Source organism: Danio rerio, chromosome 2, assembly GCF_052040795.2.
Source record: "Danio rerio strain M-AB ecotype USA chromosome 2, GRCz13ab, whole genome shotgun sequence".
Taxonomy (NCBI): Eukaryota; Metazoa; Chordata; class Actinopteri; order Cypriniformes; family Danionidae; genus Danio; species Danio rerio.
The window spans coordinates 37,019,728-37,038,001 of NC_141022.1; the positions used below are offsets into that span (position 1 = coordinate 37,019,728).

Sequence of the window (18,274 nt, forward strand, 5' to 3'; positions counted from 1 at the left end):
TAACTTACCACCGGTTCCTTTGAGATTTTCCTATATATCAGGGGTGCCTAAACTCAGTCCTGGAGGCCTGATGTCCTGCATATTTTAGTTCCAACCTCAATTGAACAAACCCGAACCAGCTAATTAAGCTTTTCTAGCTATACTTCCAGACAGATTTACTGAAGAAAGTTGGAGCAAAACTATGCAGGACACCAGCCCTCCAAGACAGAGTTTGCACAGCCCTGCTTTACATATTTGTAATTTATAAATTAAATAAGATCCATGATAAATGCAACTTAAGCATTTATCACAGTTTTTTTTTTTTGGGGGGGGGGGGGGGGGGTATTTATAATGGAAAAACTGCACTCATTTATTTATTTATATTAAATTAACATTAAAGCTTTTAAAAATAGAAAATTTAAAAGGAACCAATGATGAAGTTTTGAGGTCATGACAGCCTATTCAGAAATACCTGACACACCACAAATAGTAAAAAGAGAATAGTACATATTGTTCATAAAGCTGAGACTTTATACAGTAACCTGGGGGATAAAGACCACTTCTTGTTTCAAGAAAGAAAGAAAAAGAATACAAAAAAAGTAAACAAACAAACAACAAAAATAAAACACAAGACAACTAGGAAAAGACGGAATGGCAAACAACCTCATGCTTCACAAAATAGCAGATTTCTTTTTAATATGTACACACATCAGATTAATATATCCTTTGATTTTTAACCAACCAGAACTGAAGAGATCTACAAAGTGAGGCTCTACGCTGGCAGAGATAAACTTGGAGATTCATTTTTACCATTATTATTTTGGTACAACTTTTTTTTCCTAAAAGAAATTTTTGCTTAAATACAGCAGCTACATGAAAGGAACACAACACATGAGAGTGAGATCAGATCAGCTCATCACGCAAACACAAGAATACCCTTGCATACGGCGACCAAGAGAATACTTCACGATTTACGGCCATCCAATGCAAAGAACCACACCAATGCAATTGAAATCACTTTTCTTGTACTGTACAGAACAATCACAGCCAACTATATATTGGAATTTGAGATGATTACAAACATAACACCCTATTTATGTCAAAACGGACCTCAACATAGGGCCAAGTTGGTTCTTTCACCATATGCAAGATCATCATATATGTTATTAGGCTATTTTAATAAATATAATACCTCTCGTTTTCAAACAGAACAATCCTCATGTTGGGATTCTATGTTATGAGATAGTATGGGCAAAAACATTGAGTGATATTTTCATTTCATACAGAACTGAGAGATGTCAACCTAAGTGAACAAACGGCATCATGCACTCGTTTAAGACAAATTGGTGCACATACAATATTTCAATCTTCAGAAAATGATGGTTAAAAACAGACACAAAGGAAAATACATTTAAATAATTTACTATGTATTTACACCTCCGGTTTGCAACAGCAACACAGCATCTTTGATCTGTAGGTTGTGTAGTCGTCTAATTTCCCATTTTTACTTTCGATGTCTAAATTGGGAGGAAAAAAAAATATTTGGTAAAGATTAGGCAGATCAAAAATCAAAAAACATAAGTTTAACCAACACAATCTTGATAATCAATAACACTGAATATTGAACGAATCAACCAAAAATATATCATGAAAATCTTATCATTAGAGGACATATTGCAAGTGTAGGCCTCGTGAAATGACTCCTTTAAAAAGAGTTGATCTGGTGTGGCAAAGTAATCTGTATCTGAATTCAAGTATGCTTGTCGGATTCATTTACAATGTGTGACTGGAAATGGTGATAAAATATTCATTTTCCAGTGAGTGGACATAACTTGCTAGATGGATATTAATGAGAAATAATTCAAAAGATCATCCTGGTGGAAACCAGACGGGGAAGAATATGCTTCATGACAGCACTTTGTCAGTTAGGTGAACTAAAAGCCTGTTAACACGAGGAATAATATTAAGAAGAGGGGAGAGGAAACTTCATTTCAAACTAAGAGCAAAATAATATTTTTCTTTTAAATAATATCCTTCAGTCAATACATATTTACTCACTGAAAGCAAAGTACAAGCTATCTGATGACTTAATGACAACATGATACCTGAATAATGGGTGTACTGACAATATTACTAAATGTATACTGCTCAAAAAATATAGGAAACACTTCAAGTTTCATTGTGTTAGGTGTTCCTTTTATTTTTTTAGCAGTGTATATTGATAATAGTGCTGCTGGAATATAAGATGACTTGATTTATTTAAAAAAGAAAAAGAAAAAAAAAAGAGCAGACAAAAAGATCAGGACATTTGCTTTAAAAATCACAAATTCTTAGCAAGAAATCTTTGGATTTGTGTTTCTTTATTTATATTTTGGGTAACAAATAGATTTACGTTAAAATAATCTAAGAGATTTCAACGTTTTAGAAGTAATTTAAAACCCAAAACATCTATCAGTTTAAAGTTCTCTCCTATCAGTTGAGCAAGTCTGATAAGCTTGCTAACAACTCAGGATTTGCTACTTAAAGTGAACCACTCGCACAAAACTAAAACTTTTTACATTAAAAGTATGCATCAGACAGATTTTCTGCATTGGTTTTAATTTTAATGCTGTATTTTATATTAAAAAAGGTCATGCTCAGTCAAGTAAAGCTGCAGTCACACTGCACTTTTCACCTCATAGACTTCCATTCATATGCATGCGAATGCAACAGACTGGAAACGCAAGCTCATGCAACAAACTTCACAGATCACTGCGTTGCAAAGTTTAAGCTTGGTGGACTCAGAATTATTTTAAATTCTATGAAATTTTAAATATGGACCAATTGTTTTTTTTATGTCTAATAATCTTGCTTAATCCCGCCCCTTTTCACAGTGCTGTATTATAGAATTTTACATGTACAAACTCTATTGCATAGATATCAAAATAGATTCTTGGAGGGCCGCAGCTCTGCACAGTTTTGCTCCAACCCTAATCAAACACAGTGGATGCAACTAATCAAGGTGTTCAAGACCACCAGAGACTATTAAGCAGGAGTGAGTTGGAGCTGGTTAGAGCTAAGCTATTCAAAGCTGTGGCCTTCCAGGAATTGAGTTTGAGATCATTGCTCTAGTGTGACTGCAGCATAAGACAAAAAATATATATATAATGAACATGTATTTTAGCTCTCATCAAATTTCTTAACAATATTCAGAAGAGAAAAGGGAATGTAAATATAGGAAAAAAACTAAACAAACAGAAATTAAAGTGTCATTAACCATAAACATGTATTATAAACGTCATAGCTAAAGCAATTGATTTATTAAAAAAAACACTGAAATTAAATGTGCTAAAATACACACAATCATATCTCTTGTTTTTTACCAAAAACAAATGTGTGTGTTTTATGTTTTGAAGTTAAATGCTCCAAATATATGTTGCAGCATATTTCAAATGATAAACAACTACTTTTCCAGTAAAGTGCTATGCTAATCCTGTTTAGAAAACCATAAACAAAACATATTCAGCCTATAAAGAATAAAAAATATATGTTTAAAAAAGCATACCTGCAAAATGGCTACAATCACTCCAAACAGTCCAATGGCACTGCCGAAAATTTCAACAATAAGGATCCTGACAAAGAGGTTGGCATTCTGAGCATCCGCCAGGGCAGCACCACTGCCCACAATGCCAACACAGATGCCACAGAAGAGGTTTGAAAAGCCAACCGTGAGTCCAGCACCGAACATGGAGTAGCCTGAAAGGACAGCACCAGTGTCATTTGGTTGCTCAACAGAAGTTAAGGGAGAAATTACACTCAGGATGAGGGATTTAGAGCATCACGTACCCGCTTGGTAGTTCTTTGACCCAATAGTCTCTGGAGTCGTGCCACTGAAGTTCTAAATGACATTAAAACATAAAAGAAATCTTTCTCAAGAAATTTGGCATTGGATGACAACCGGTTTCAAGGTTTATCATGGCTTGGAAAAGTCAAGGTTTAAAACCACTAAAATTTTCTGTAATACCATTTCTAAGGTATATGTAAGGTTTTTTTATGTGTTTTTTTTACATTTTGTAAAAAATAGTGTTTATGAAACTAATAAGGACAGCAGATGTCGTTTATTTATGTAAATTATTTAGCCTGACATGTTTAATGTTCTGAATTATTGTAATGCTTCCTAAAATATAACATATTGTGTTCAAGGGGGTGAAAAAAGGTTTTTGCTTTTCACTTTGTGTTTAAAGGAATAATCACAATACAGTGATATTTTTATCCAAGATTATCCTACCATCAGAAACCTATACTGGCCCACGCCTACTAAGAAATGGGTAGGTTTTCACTTACCTCTGCCAAATTGCTAATGACAATTGCCATGATGATCCCATAAATGGCAACAGCTTCACAAAAGATAATACTAGAAAAAAAAAAGAAATTGTCAAAAATTAGTAAAAAGTAAAATCCTTAGGCAAGAATATAAAACTGAATTACCAAACAGATGGAATTGCGTATATTTTACAACATTGTAATAAAGGTAGATGAACCAGATGAGCATTTTATTAATCTAACTGTTTTGGAAGGAGAATTAAAACTACATTGCACTTTTAACATTTGATGATTAAAAATCATGGTTCTGATAAAATCTCTCAATTTATACAGAAGTGTCTTTCTGCGCTGGTTTATCCTGAAAACTCAATCAAAATAAAAAAGAAAGTACATTTTATCTACCTGACAAGATTTTTGGTCTTGATTCTTGGAGCTTTGACTCCACCACCAATGATGCTGGACCCAGTGATGTAAATCCCCCTGCAGAGTCAAAAAACATTGTTTCTCACGATACCAATTCACATTACTAGTACAATATCTAGCCTTTAAAACATATATTTTTAAAAATATTGTTAATAATACTGTTACTGTTACTAAAACTGTTATTGTTGTTAATTTTTTTGCATTACATTACATTTTGTCAAGTATGCTAAACATAAATAGTTGAATCCATCATTTATGGAGCCATTTTAAATTTAAAGCTAAAAAAAAGAGATATTGAAAACTACAGATCAGAATTTCCGAAGTTACTGGACTAAAAAGAGGAAATGGACAGTCTTACCATGCAGCTCCAACAACAGACAGAGAAATGGCCAGGCCAATTCCAAGATTAGCCCACATAAATGGAGAAGTCTCCGTTAAAAACCTGTGACAAAAAAGATCAGGTTTTCTAAAGATCATAGGGAACACTTAAATTATTAATTGTATCTTTAATTAGCTAATACGGACTTCAGAACTACATGCTATTAATGTTACAGTAAATGGACAAAACAAGCATGTTAAGCAATAACATAATATTATAGTATTTGAAGGATTGGTTTACACAATACATACCATGCTACATCAAATCGAAATCCAAGGTCAAAAATTGTATAGCAAATACCTGTGGAGAAATAAAAACAAATGGGTTAGTGTTGTTTTTAGCTATGACGTTAATATCAAGGTGATATCATTATATATATAAAAAAAGTGTAGCACGGTAATAACTTTTAAAGTAGCACAAAACACACACACAGACACACACACACACACACTTCTTCATTCAGTCATAGAGGGAATACGTGAAAGCTCACAGTCATGTGAGAGCCATCTTCCTCATTTGCTCATAAAACCTGTTTAACAACCTTGTAGCAAATACAAAACAAAGCTATGCTGGCTACATATACAAATGCATTTTGCTACTCTTCAGTGTCATTACGGTCAATGTGTGGAAAAGAAACACCTCAGGAACATAATGACGTTCTCATCACAGCAGGTGTAATATTATGCTTATTACTCACCGACAGGACTTTAAAGGGTTCGGTACTATTCCTATAGTATAATTATATAATACATTTCATTTCAACTTTACACCAATGTTTTCATTCTGAAAACAGCTTGCATTATTCCTCAATGACATTAATATTATTATTGTTCGGCGTAACGTTAACGTTAGTCGTGCTAGTGTCTGACAGCTAACGTCTGCTTAAATACGTCAAAATGCTTATCTGCTAAAAAGAAGAAAGAATTATAAATACGAATAAAGACAAATTAATAACAACAAGATGAGAGTGTTCATTCTATGTATGTTTTAAAAGGTTTTATTAGCACTTACCGACGATCACCATAGTCGACCAGAAGGCCAAAGTGACCCCGGTGTATAAAATCGCGTGCCCGTTCATCATCAACTCCAACAGCAGCGCCAGATTTGCTATCTAAAGGTTCCTCCTCGACTGAACCTAAAGCTACTGCTTTGTTATTTTCTGTCGGCTTGTCGTATTTTGGAGAGAAATGGATTGCTGTGAGCCCGTCGAAGCGGCGAAGGCTGGAAATCCTGCATCCATCAGAGGGGAAGCAGTCATCAGCTGATCATGTGACGAGCTCGAGCTGTGCACGTGACTCGAACGTCACTCTCCCGTTAGTTGTCCCAAGCGCTGATCTCCAATCAGTTCAATCGTTGGTTTCGTATTTTTGTTCACAGGAACTTTCAAACGTAAATCTCACGGCACAATAAAATGTGTACCATGTTTATTTTTACTTCTACAAACAGCTTTAAGCCCTATTATCTCCGGTATCAACTTATTTTCTTTTTTACAAGTTTGCGCTGTAACTTATTCAGTAAGTAGCCTAGATTATAAAGTATTTTATTCATATTTTATGTAATCTCTCTCTGTCTCTCCATCCAAAATAATAGTAAGTTAATAACAATAATATTAATAGCAAGTAATAATCATAGAAACAACATGTAAGATAAAGAAAAGTAATACAAACAATATACATAGCCTACTATAAAACAATTAAATACATATTCATATAGATGTGTATATGCCTATATACAGCTAAAGTCAGATTTGTTAGCCCTCAGTGATTTTTTTTTCTTTTTCCAAATATTTCCCAAATGATGTTTAACAGGGCAAAACATTTTTCACAGTATTTCAGTCAATATCTATTTTTTTCTTCTATAATAAAATAGTATTTTTTTGTTTAATTTCAACTAGAATAAAAGCAGTTTTTTATGCAACTTTGCAAGCACATGTCAACTTACACTAACCCTAACCCCAACCTAACAGTCTACTTATCATCTAATAAGAATTATTTGTAAATGCAATGTAACTTAAAATCAACAAACGTACCATCAAAATAAAGTGTGACCAACTATTTTGTTAAGAAATGTTTCTTCTTTCCATTAAACAGAATTTGGGGAAAGTATAACGGGGGTAATAATTCTGACTCCAACTGTACACTACCTGACAAAACTCTTGTCGACTATCCAAGTATTAGGAACAACAAATAATTACTTGACTTCTAGTTGATCATTTGGAATCAAAAGTGGCTTATATGAAAGGCAAAGGCCTCTAGATTACGCTTATTTTACCAAATAAAATATGATCATGCCTTGATTTTTAATTATTTAATTAGAACAGTAAGGTCTGACTTTGCTTAGACAAAAGTCTTGTCACTTAACAGAAATAATACAGTGCAGAATATAAAGTCATGGTGCAGTGGAAAAAGAACTAATGTCCATGTTTGGTGAGTGGGCTGGCCAATCCTGGAGCACCTTGACCTTCTTTGTTATCAAGAACTTGTGAAGGCTAAAGTATGAGTAATGTAATGTAAAGTAATGGTTTCCTGCTGAAGAATTTACCTATTCTGAGGTTTGTAATGTAATGGGAAGCACAAATGTCTTGATACCTCAGGCTATTGATGGTGCCATTTACTCCGCAGATCTCTCACATGCCCCCATACTGAACGTAACCCCAAACCATAATTTTTCCTTAACAAAACCTGACTGATATATAAATATAATTCCTAATTTATCATTATTACAGTCTGATTGGAACTCCAGAAATATCCAGGAATAGTCTGTTGTATTTGATGGTACATTGAGTCTTTAAAAAGATGTGTATTTACAGTGCATCTGGAAAGTATTCATAGCGCTTTTTCCCAAAAATTTTTATGCTACAGCCTTAGTCTAAAATGGATTAAATTAATTTATTTCCTCAAGATTCTACACAAAATACCCCATAATAACAGTGTGAAAAAATATTTTTTTTAAATTTGTTGCAAATTTATTAAAAATAAAATAAACGAAAAAATTACATCAACGACGCGTTGCTTGCCATGTGTCGTTAATGTAAGATTGTATTCAGTTTGATCTGCATATTTATAATAATTATAATAAGAACACGTGATGGCTATGGCTCTACACACAGTGATCTAACAAAGCCTTCTCAGCAGCCGTGCTGCTCGAATTAATGAATATGTGTTATTTAACATATTTAGAAGTACATGGGGTGAAGCAGTGTAATGTTTAAAGCAGTTGTTAATTTTTTTTTTTTTACAATTTGTAAATTTATTTAATAACCTTTCAACTAATTTTTAACTTAATCGTTAACTTTAAACATAAACATCTACTTTGTTTGCATTACGTTTTATCTTGAAAAATACTCAGATCAATTCTAAATTAGGTGCTGAGAATTATTTTAAAGATAATGTGATGCAACAGTGCAGCACAGGAAAAAAATTATAAGGTGAATGCAGGTCCAGGCAGTTATCTGCAGGACCCCCAAAAACAGACAGGCCTATGTTTAAAAAAATACTAATAGATGAAAGCAAATAGAATTGTATCTACACAAAGAAGAAAAATGGATGCAAGTTCCTTTTAGGCGGAGACCTCATACGAGTGCCTGTTTCTCTGTGATGGAGGCGTTTTCTTTATGTTTTGTCCATTTGAGCAAGACTCAACATAATCAGTCATGTTCAACAAGATCACATTTGTGTTTGCTAACAGATTTTTCAGAAAAACTAGTTTCATTTTAGACAGCATTGCCATTTTTAATAATCTGTTGAATAATTTGTTAGGAATAGAAAATACAGATTAGGCTAAATTTTATTTATGCAAATGGGATTATTTTTATTGATAAATTTGAATGCCCTACTTCTGGCTGTTCTGTAAAAAAAATGTCCATGTTTAGCATTCGATCGAATTAAACACATATAAAAAGAAAAATGTTTATATTCTGTGTTAAATGAAATAGTCAACGCATGCTGTCAAAAGTTAAATCAGCTATTAATAACTGACATGTAATGATTTTTGTGGAAGCACAAGAGAATTTTGCGGTAATGCTGTCATAAAAATGTCAAACAACTAAGAATAGTATATTACTGTAACACATTTCATTTGAGAACATTTGACCTGATTTCAGTTCTTAGTTCTTTCATTCATTTTCTTTTTGGCTTAGTGTTTTTATTTTCATTTTCATTTTATTTAAAATATATTTATTTAGCTTCTTGCATGTTCATTTGCTATGCAGAGAAAATGAAATAATTTATTTTTTGGCATGCTGAATTATGTGAAATTGCGAAAACAGGTCTGTAATCGCCTTGTAATTTTGAAATTATTGCTATTTTTCTTTTGAGTAGAAAAAAGTTTTTTTTTTTTTTTTTGAGTATTCTAAGATCAGTTCAAACTTTTATGAAGTTTTAAAAATAAAATCAGTTGTTCACTTTATGTGTTTGGCTTTTATTTTAGCAGTCATGCTGAAAACTTTAAAATAATTATATTTATTGGCTAGTCGGTTACCTGCCTCCAAATCTACAGTTATTGTATCAGCCAAAAATTCTATACCAGTGCATCCCTAACGTAAGATGAAAAATGTTTGCAAATTTGTTTTCACTGCAACAGTCCTTGTCCAACAAACAAGCACAAGTTCAGTTTTCTTCTAAATAAATCTTAAAGATTTTTCTATAGCAAGTAAATAAATAACAAAAAATGCAGTAGCATATACTATACAATGTGCTATATGCACAGCTAGTGTTTTTCAGCCAATGATGAACTTCCGGTGAAAGATTAATGTGACTATTTTCAATTTAATAAGGTTACTTTCACAGCATTTATGTTGTAATGTAATTGAAATATTTAAGCATCCATTTGGTTGTTAAAGCGTAAAAAGAGACAAAAGCGGTTTAAATACAGGTGCTGTCATTAGCGGCAGGCTAGCGCAGAAATTCTATTGAAAACACTAAAACTAATTTCCATATTTCAAAAACATGAAACAGAAAAACATAATTTATTGCAGTGCATCTTGTTTGGTCTGATTCCCACTTTATATAGAAATCAATTTTATATAAAGAAAATTTTATATAAGAAATTTCTTATATCAATTTTTTTTAAGAAATCAGATCCTAAATGTGGCAAATTTTGTATGGAATGAAAATTAACCGGAAGCCCTGGGGCTGGTGGACTGAATTTAAAAGTCTGTGTGCAGATCTCAGAACCAGGACTGAAAAACACTGTCCTAAGGTAATCACTCAGCTATCAGTAATCAAATTTAGCTCTAGATTACCTGTCTCTTCTCCTCTCAGCTTTTGTTGTGTGGGTCAAAGGAAGGGCTGACCATATTCGATACTGCTCTACAAATCATTCAACAAAGACAAAGGAAGTCCCAACATTTCTTCACATCCAGCACAACAGCGAGGCCTGAAACTGAAAAAAAAAATTTGGATTTTAAAAATATTTAAATACAGTTAACTTTGCCCAAGTTTCACTAAAATAATTTTTATTTCACTTGCCATGAAACACGCTCTTTGTGATGGTCAATCTCTTGATTCTGTATTCTTGCCACGCACTTGGAGATGGTTTGGATATATGTGGTTGTAACTAAAGAGTATTAAAAATGTTACATAAATACTGATAACAGTATTGTGTATAGCAATATTTGAGCTCTTAAGTTAGAAATGAGTACTCCAAACAAAAAAGTATGAGTGATTTCCTGAGTCAGACAATCTGGCTAAATGACACCAAATCACAAAAGAGAAAGTTAAAACTATTTGTTAATTTACAAATTGTCTCAACTAATTTTAAAGATTGTGATTTGTTAGTGAATGAAACCATGAAAGTGAAAACAGAAACGAGCTAATAATAACATTTAGACTTGCTTCAAGGAGTTTTGTGCATTTTAAACAGATCATTTATTTCTAAAATCACTTACCAAAATACACAACTCTTAAATAGTGAAACTTTAAAATGGCTATAATTGATAAATAAATGTCAACTTTACTTCTTCCTCCCTGTCTTCTTGCTGGAAGATTTGCGTATTTATTTATTTATTGTTTTGTAGGTTTTATCCTCCATACACCCCCGTCCCCACACATACACCCGAAAAAACAACTAAAAATTATTGTCTATTACTTTGTTCAGTTTTTTTTAAATATGCTTTAAATGGGCCAATCACGTTTCAGCTTGGTGTTGCTGGAATTTAGAATGTCAATTGACGTTCCATCACGTTCTAAAGTTGACGTGTTGCTGAATTTGCGTCATTACTCAAGATCTGGTAGTCTGCAAATACACGAAGACTATCTCTTTGATAGATCGGTTTTTCAAAGTTCTCGTTTTTTAGACTATTTACTCTTTTAAAATGTTTACATTACTCGGAGTAATTGCTTTAGTCCTGCGAGAAAGGACCGTCAACAAAACCCACTCAGATGGGGAAGAACTCGTGGAGAAAAACACTCCATCCACGATGACCAGTGATGGTAAATCATATGTTATAAGAACACCAAAGTCTGTATATAGGGCCCTACACTCGTTGTCGTTTAAGTGTTTTATTATTAATTTTAATATTATATTTAATTAGCCTAGTTTTATCAATCAGTTTTATAAAGTCTGTAACATACAGTCGATTGTGTATCTACAGTTGATTTAGTATATTTCTTCAGTTATTCTCCATATTTCCAAACCAGCACGTCTCTTGGATAAACTTATTTAAAGATCAAGTTTGCCTGTAGGCCTATACAATTTTTTTGTATCTCTGGGCAGTTTTCATCACAACCCGTGCAGGAGATTTTGGTTTTATTTGTCTCATAAACTAAACGAATGAGCAGTATCTAATTTAATCTGTAACAATCTGTATAGAGGCAATACGGAACAAGCCACAATACCAAAGTGACTGAGAAAATCTGTAATGCATTACAGTATAATAGATATTGTGTTACAAAATTAAAATAAACAAATAAACTCATCATCATACAGTTTTTTACATAGCATAAACGCTCACATTGTCATGCAACTGCAATTCATTGCTTTAACTAAGATAGGAGGTAAGGTCAAAACACAAAAAGCATAACAAGCACATACATGCATGTTGAAACCACAAAACTAAACCCCACATAGTCACTTCATAATTTATATTATCCATTGATATGGCTAAATAATATTTCATTTATAAAATTTGAATTAAAAAATTCCTTAGTTATTGAATATTTTTTCTCTTTTTAGGTCGAGAAATTGATGTCAGGACCGAACACCTGTCATCAGAGGAACCAAAGACCAGTGGTTGTCCAGTCCATGTTGATGACCACAGTGAGGTCCTCCTTTCTCCCAGCACTGCACCGACCCTTCAAACTCCAGACCATGCTGCAGCTCAAAATATTGACGACGTCCCTACAGTCTGTGCCATGTCCGACTGTAGTGAGGATGATGTCCTTCAAGCTGCAGTGCCTTTGCTAGCGGACTTGTGTGCACGTGTTCTTCAGGACACTGAGCCACAGTCATGCCAGCAGCAGGATATGGAGAAAACTATAACTGGTCAGTTTGTTAACTCACTCACCATTAAGCAATTCAATCATTAGACGGCAGTTTAATAGGGGTGTAATAATAAGTGGTTTAGTTAAATTTCAGTATGGTTTGTGAGAAAATTGGTAAAACTTAGAATGGCTTCCTTGTTTTGTCAGTTGTGAACATTAACAGTTTAAAGCATTTTAAATAAATGCCTGCCTGGTTAAAATAATAAGGGAAATGGCAACACTTTACAATAATGTTCCATTATTAATGATATTAATTTTTTTGCTAACTTGAATTAAGAATAAAAAAATATGTGTACTGCATTTGTTGTAAACAATAGAAAATTCTTACATTTCTTACCCCTTAATCAAAATAAGAGCAAGATAAACAATTAGAAAATACAGTTAGCTAAAAATGATTGTACAAAATTAAGGAACACTCTGAATATTTATTCATTTCATTCATTTACATAAATGTGTTTGTCAATGTTTCAGTATTCAGAACACTACTGAGCATTTACATCGAGCAGTGTCACTTTTTCAGTGTTAATATTTCGTTTATCAAATGTGAATAAAAGAATCCTTAGTTATTACATACTTTTTGCTCTTTTTTAGGTCGAGAACTTGATGGCAGGACCGAACACCTGTCATCGGAGGAACCAAACAACAGTGGCTGTCCAGTCCATGTTGATGGCCACAGTGAGGTCCTCCTTTCTCCCAGCACTGCACCGACCCTTCAAACTCCAGACCATGCTGCAGCTCAAAATATTGATGATGTCCCTACAGTCTGTGCCATGTCCGACTGTAGTGAGGATGATGTCCTTCAAGCTGCAGTGCCTTTGCTAGCTGACTTGTGTGCACGTGTTCTTCAGGACACTGAGCCACAGTCATGCCAGCAGCAGGATTTGGAGAAAACTGTAACTGGTCAGTTAGTTAACTTACCATTAAGTAATTCAATGAACATGCACAGACTAGATGACAGTTTAATAGAAGTGTAATAATAAGTGGTTCAGTTAAATTTCAGTATGGTTTGTGAGAAAAATGGCAACATTTAGAATGGCTTCTTTGTTTTGTCAGTTGTGAACATTAACAGTTTAAAACATTTTAAATAAATGCCTGCCTGGTTAAAACAATACAAGAATTAGTAACAGTTTACAATAATGTTTCATTGATTAATGATATTTATTTTTTTGCTAACATGAATTAAGAATAAAAAATGTGTACTGCATTTGTTGTGATCAATAGAAAATACTTACATTTCTCACCCATATTCTAAAAAAGAGCAAGGTAAACAATTAGAAAATACAATTAAGTAAAAAATGATTGTACAAAATAAAGAAACACTCTGAAAATGTATTAATTCTATTCATTCACATAAATGTTTGTCAATGTTTCAGTATTCAGAACACTACTGAGCATTTACATCGAGCAGTGTCACTTTTTCAATGTTAATATTTCATTTATCAAATGTGAATGAAACAATTTTTAGTTATTACATACTTTTTCTTTTTTCAGGTCGAGATATTGATGGCAGGACTGAAGGCCTGTCATTGGAGGAACCAAACACCAGTGGCTGTCCAGTCCATGTTGATGGCCACAGTGAGATCCTCCTTTCTCCCAGCACCGCACCGACCCTTCAAACTCCAGACCATGCTGCAGCTCAAAATATTGACGACGTCCCTACAGTCTGTGCCATGTCCGACTGTAGTGAGGATGATGTCCTTCCATCTGCAATCTCTTTGCTAGCTGACTTGTTTGCACGTGTTCTTCAGGTGAAGGATGATCCACAGTTATGCCAGCAGCAGGATATGGAGAAAACTGTGACTGGTCAGTTTGCTAACTTCACCCTGAACATGCAGAGATTAGAATCCAGCTTAATAGGACGATAAATAGTTTAAAACTGTTCCATCCGTTAATTTTAGTTATTGTATTTATGAAATAAGAATTAAAAATACTTGCACAGCATTAATCAAACTACAACATTTACTTGTGTATTATTAAAACTCAAGGTTATGCATTTTAAAGAGATAGTCCACCAAACAAATAATATTCTGCCATCATTTATTCACCCTCGACTTGTTCCAAACCAGTACATGTTTTTTTTCTGTTGAACAGAAAAGAAGTTATATTAAAGAATGTTGAAAGCCTGTAACCATTGACATCCATTACATGTTTTTTCTTTTTTAGGTCGAGATATTAATGGCAGGACTGAACACCTGTCAGTGGAGGAACCAAACACTAGTGGCTGTCCAGTACATGTTGATGACCACAGTGAAGTCCTCCATTCTCCCAGCACTGCACCAACCCTTCAAATCTCAGACCATGCTGCAGCTCAAAGTATTGACAACGTCCCTACAGCCTGTGCTACGTCCAACTGTAGTGAGGATGATGTCCTTCAAGCTGCAGTGCCTTCGCTAGCTGACTTGTGTGAACGTGTTTTTGAGAAGAAGAAAAACTTTTTCGGTCAGTTTGCTACCTTGACACTCATTCCTTAATTCAATGAACATTCACAGTATATCTCAGTTTATAGGGTGTAACTATATATAGTTCTGTTCAATTCCATTACAGTGTGGAAGAAAAAATTGTAACACTTTACAATAAGGTTCATTAGTTAATGCATTTACTAACATAAACTAATCATTAACAACAGATGTACAGCATTTATTAATCATAATTGAACATTTACTAATGCATTATTAACATCCAAGTTCGTGCTTGTTAACATTAGTTAATGCACGATGAGTTAACATGAACTAACAATGAACTACTGTATTTTCAGTAACTAACATTAACTAGCATGAACAAATACAGTAGTAAATGTATTGTTCATTATTTATTAATGTTAGTAAATGCATTAATTAACATTAACTAATGAACCTTATTGTAAAGTGTGACCGAAAAAATTTCTTATTACTAATATCAGTTATAATATATATTATCATAAAAGTTAGAGCTCTAATAATCTAAAAATAATCAAGTAAATAAAAAGTGAGAAAAAGGGAATTCTACATTAATTATCATAAACATAAATTTTAACATATATATATATATATATATGGATTTTTCAGTCATTAAAACAAATCAGACAACTACTATTATTAAAACCTTTGCTGCATCGAAAATTAAAAAATCTGCCAAATTTTATTTGACAGAAAAAACAACAGTTATATTTAAGTTTTAATAAAATACTTTTTTTCACCTGTATTCAGAAAACGCAAGAACCTAAAATTATTGTTTAAAATTCTGGGAACATTGAATATTTATTAAGGTGTTGTACTCACTCTTGTTCATTCATGCACAGAGATGTGTGGGAGCGCTGCTGAGAATTAACATCCAGCAGTGTCACTTTTTCCCTGATTTGATCTGTCTTTTTGTCCATATTTTGTACACATTGACTGAACTTAAAGTCCTGCACCAAAATGGTTAGGTGCGAATAGTTACACCCCTACAGTTTAGTAGTTTAAGCTTCAGACTAACTTAAATATACATATTGTTTAATTGTTTTTGATAACTAACATTCAGCTATAATAGTAAGTGTAGTCAATTTTTTTCCCAACAAATCTGATTTCTCTTTTAACAGTCATCAATTCACGCAAATATGAAATTGGTGAGGAGCTCGGTGAAGGTGGTTTTGGGACCGTCTATGCAGCGACTCGTTTGGATGATGGACTTCAGGTATGAATCTGAATTGCAATAATAATCTAGCCATTCATTTTGTCCTATTAGTCTTATTTCATCATTTCCTTTGTTCCTAATTTTAAAACATCCATTCTTTTGTTTTGTTGATCAGGTGGCAGTGAAACACTGTCCCATGTTCTGCACGAAGTTCATCAGCATTGTAAGAAGACTGTGCTTTTTGTTTCTTCTCAGTCTAACAATTTTACATTTCAAACACGTCATGCTAACATTAAAGGATTAGTTCACCCATAAATTAAATTATGTTATTAATTACTTACCCTCATGTCATTCCAAACTTTCTTTCTTTCTAGGATGGTTTTGCTCAACCACTTCCAATAGAAATTGCTCTTCAAATCCTTGTCAATCAAGGCCCAAGGGTTCCTGAAATTCTTGAGCTTCTGGACTGGCAGGTGGAACAGGGCTTCTACCTCATGGTTCTGGAACGGCCCATACCCTGTCAGCCCCTGAGCGCTTTTATAAAAAGCTATGTTGGCCCCATTAAAGAAGACGCCATTCGGTTTATCATGAAACAGGCGGTATTCGCAGCTCAAACATGCTGCCAAAGAAAAGTGTTACACCGAGATATTAAGCTGGAGAACCTCCTGATCAACCCGGACACCCTTGAGGTCAAATTGATTGACTTCGGGTGCGGAGAAATCCTCCAAGATGAGGCTTACACAGCCTATTGTGGTATGTATGAAAGCTGTGGTGATGAGTTGAGGGCTTTTCATACTTGACTCTGAGTGGGCCAAGCTCTCAATCAAATGAATTCTTGCATAGTAATAATGGATATTCAATTAAAAAATGGCATGTTGATTTAAACAAAATCTCTTTCCTCCAGGCACCGAAGAGTTTTGCCCTCCTGAGTTTCAGATGACTGGCAAATACCACGGAGAACCAGCGACAGTGTGGTCTCTCGGGCTAGTCTTGTTTGTAATGCTTTTCTGGAAATTTCCAACATTACGTGAACTGAACAGGATCATGACAAAAGACATAGAAGGCCTGTCAGAAGGTGAGATCTTCATTTCAGCAAAGAACAGTTGTAATTTTTTAGTCTCAAGGCAGGTGCATGAAATATTGCTGTTGTACGAACTTGTATGCGATTTTCCCATCAGGAGAAGTGGAAATCATTGATGCTAGTATGGTCATTGCTGCATTGCATATTTTTAATAACTCATCTCTAACTGAAAAATACATCATTTATATAAAAAATAACTGATTTATTTTATCTTAGCCATGATGACAGTAAATAACATTTTACTAGATATTTTTGAGACACTTCTATACAGCTTAGAGTGACATTTAAAGGCTTAACTAGGTGAATTAGTGTAACTAGGCAGGTTAGGGTAATTAGACAAGTTATTGTATAATGATAGTTTGTTCTGTAGATTATTGGGAAAAAATATCTTTAAGGGGCTAATAATTTTGTCCTTAAAATGGTGTTTAAAAATTTAAGACTGCTTTTATTCCAGCCGAAATAAAACAAATAAAACTTTCTCCAGAAGAAAAAATATTATCAGACATACTATGAAAATTTCCTTGCTCTGTTAAACATTATTTGGGAAATATAAAAAAAATAAATAAATTCAAAGGGGGCTAATAATTATGACTTTAACTGTATATTTCACTTTATAATTCACAAATCAGGTATACTGGTTTTCCGATTTTTATCAAAAGCTGATACATGAGAGAGAGGGAGAATGAGAGAGAGATTAACTCTGAAAGCAATGTCTACCTATGTCCATGTTTTTGACACTATATATAATCTTCTGACCTTCATAATCTACAATCTTCGCACCGTGTATGTCTGCCTTTAGACAGAACAACAAATTAACTTGTGGCTTAAAAAGGATGATCGTCTTGATCAGGGAAGGGCAACTTTCATCCTGGATGGCCAGACTTTTGCTCCATTACTAATCAAACAAACCTGAATCATCTAATCAATGCTTTTAAGATCACTGGAAAGCTATAGAAACGTGTGTTCGATGAGTGTTGGAGCTAAACTCTGCAGGATAGCGGCCCTCCAAGAGCAAAGTTGCACATCCCAGATCTAGAT

General features: G+C 33.7%; 2 protein-coding genes across 2 annotated transcripts in view; one reads left to right on the forward strand and one right to left on the reverse strand.

Moving 5' to 3' along the window:
• Positions 1–328: 328 nt before the first annotated feature.
• Positions 329–6,354, reverse strand: atp6v0b (ATPase H+ transporting V0 subunit b). Its single transcript, NM_199561.2, is given in 8 exon segments — positions 329–1,496; positions 3,524–3,714; positions 3,805–3,856; positions 4,303–4,372; positions 4,684–4,761; positions 5,063–5,146; positions 5,335–5,383; positions 6,095–6,354. Coding segments are annotated over 8 exon segments (621 nt in total). The 5' UTR covers positions 6,165–6,354; the 3' UTR covers positions 329–1,469.
• Positions 6,355–11,233: 4,879 nt separating this feature from the next.
• The window catches only part of LOC137487498 (uncharacterized), a 35,800-nt gene continuing 28,759 nt past the window's right edge, over positions 11,234–18,274 (forward strand). The window contains exons 1-9 of the mRNA XM_087240200.1: positions 11,234–11,514; positions 12,257–12,565; positions 13,156–13,464; positions 14,056–14,367; positions 14,728–15,003; positions 16,121–16,215; positions 16,331–16,378; positions 16,530–16,908; positions 17,060–17,230. Coding sequence (XP_087096326.1) covers positions 11,397–11,514; positions 12,257–12,565; positions 13,156–13,464; positions 14,056–14,367; positions 14,728–15,003; positions 16,121–16,215; positions 16,331–16,378; positions 16,530–16,908; positions 17,060–17,230 — 2,017 coding nt within the window. The 5' untranslated portion in view covers positions 11,234–11,396. The remainder of the gene's footprint in view (positions 11,515–12,256; positions 12,566–13,155; positions 13,465–14,055; positions 14,368–14,727; positions 15,004–16,120; positions 16,216–16,330; positions 16,379–16,529; positions 16,909–17,059; positions 17,231–18,274) is intronic.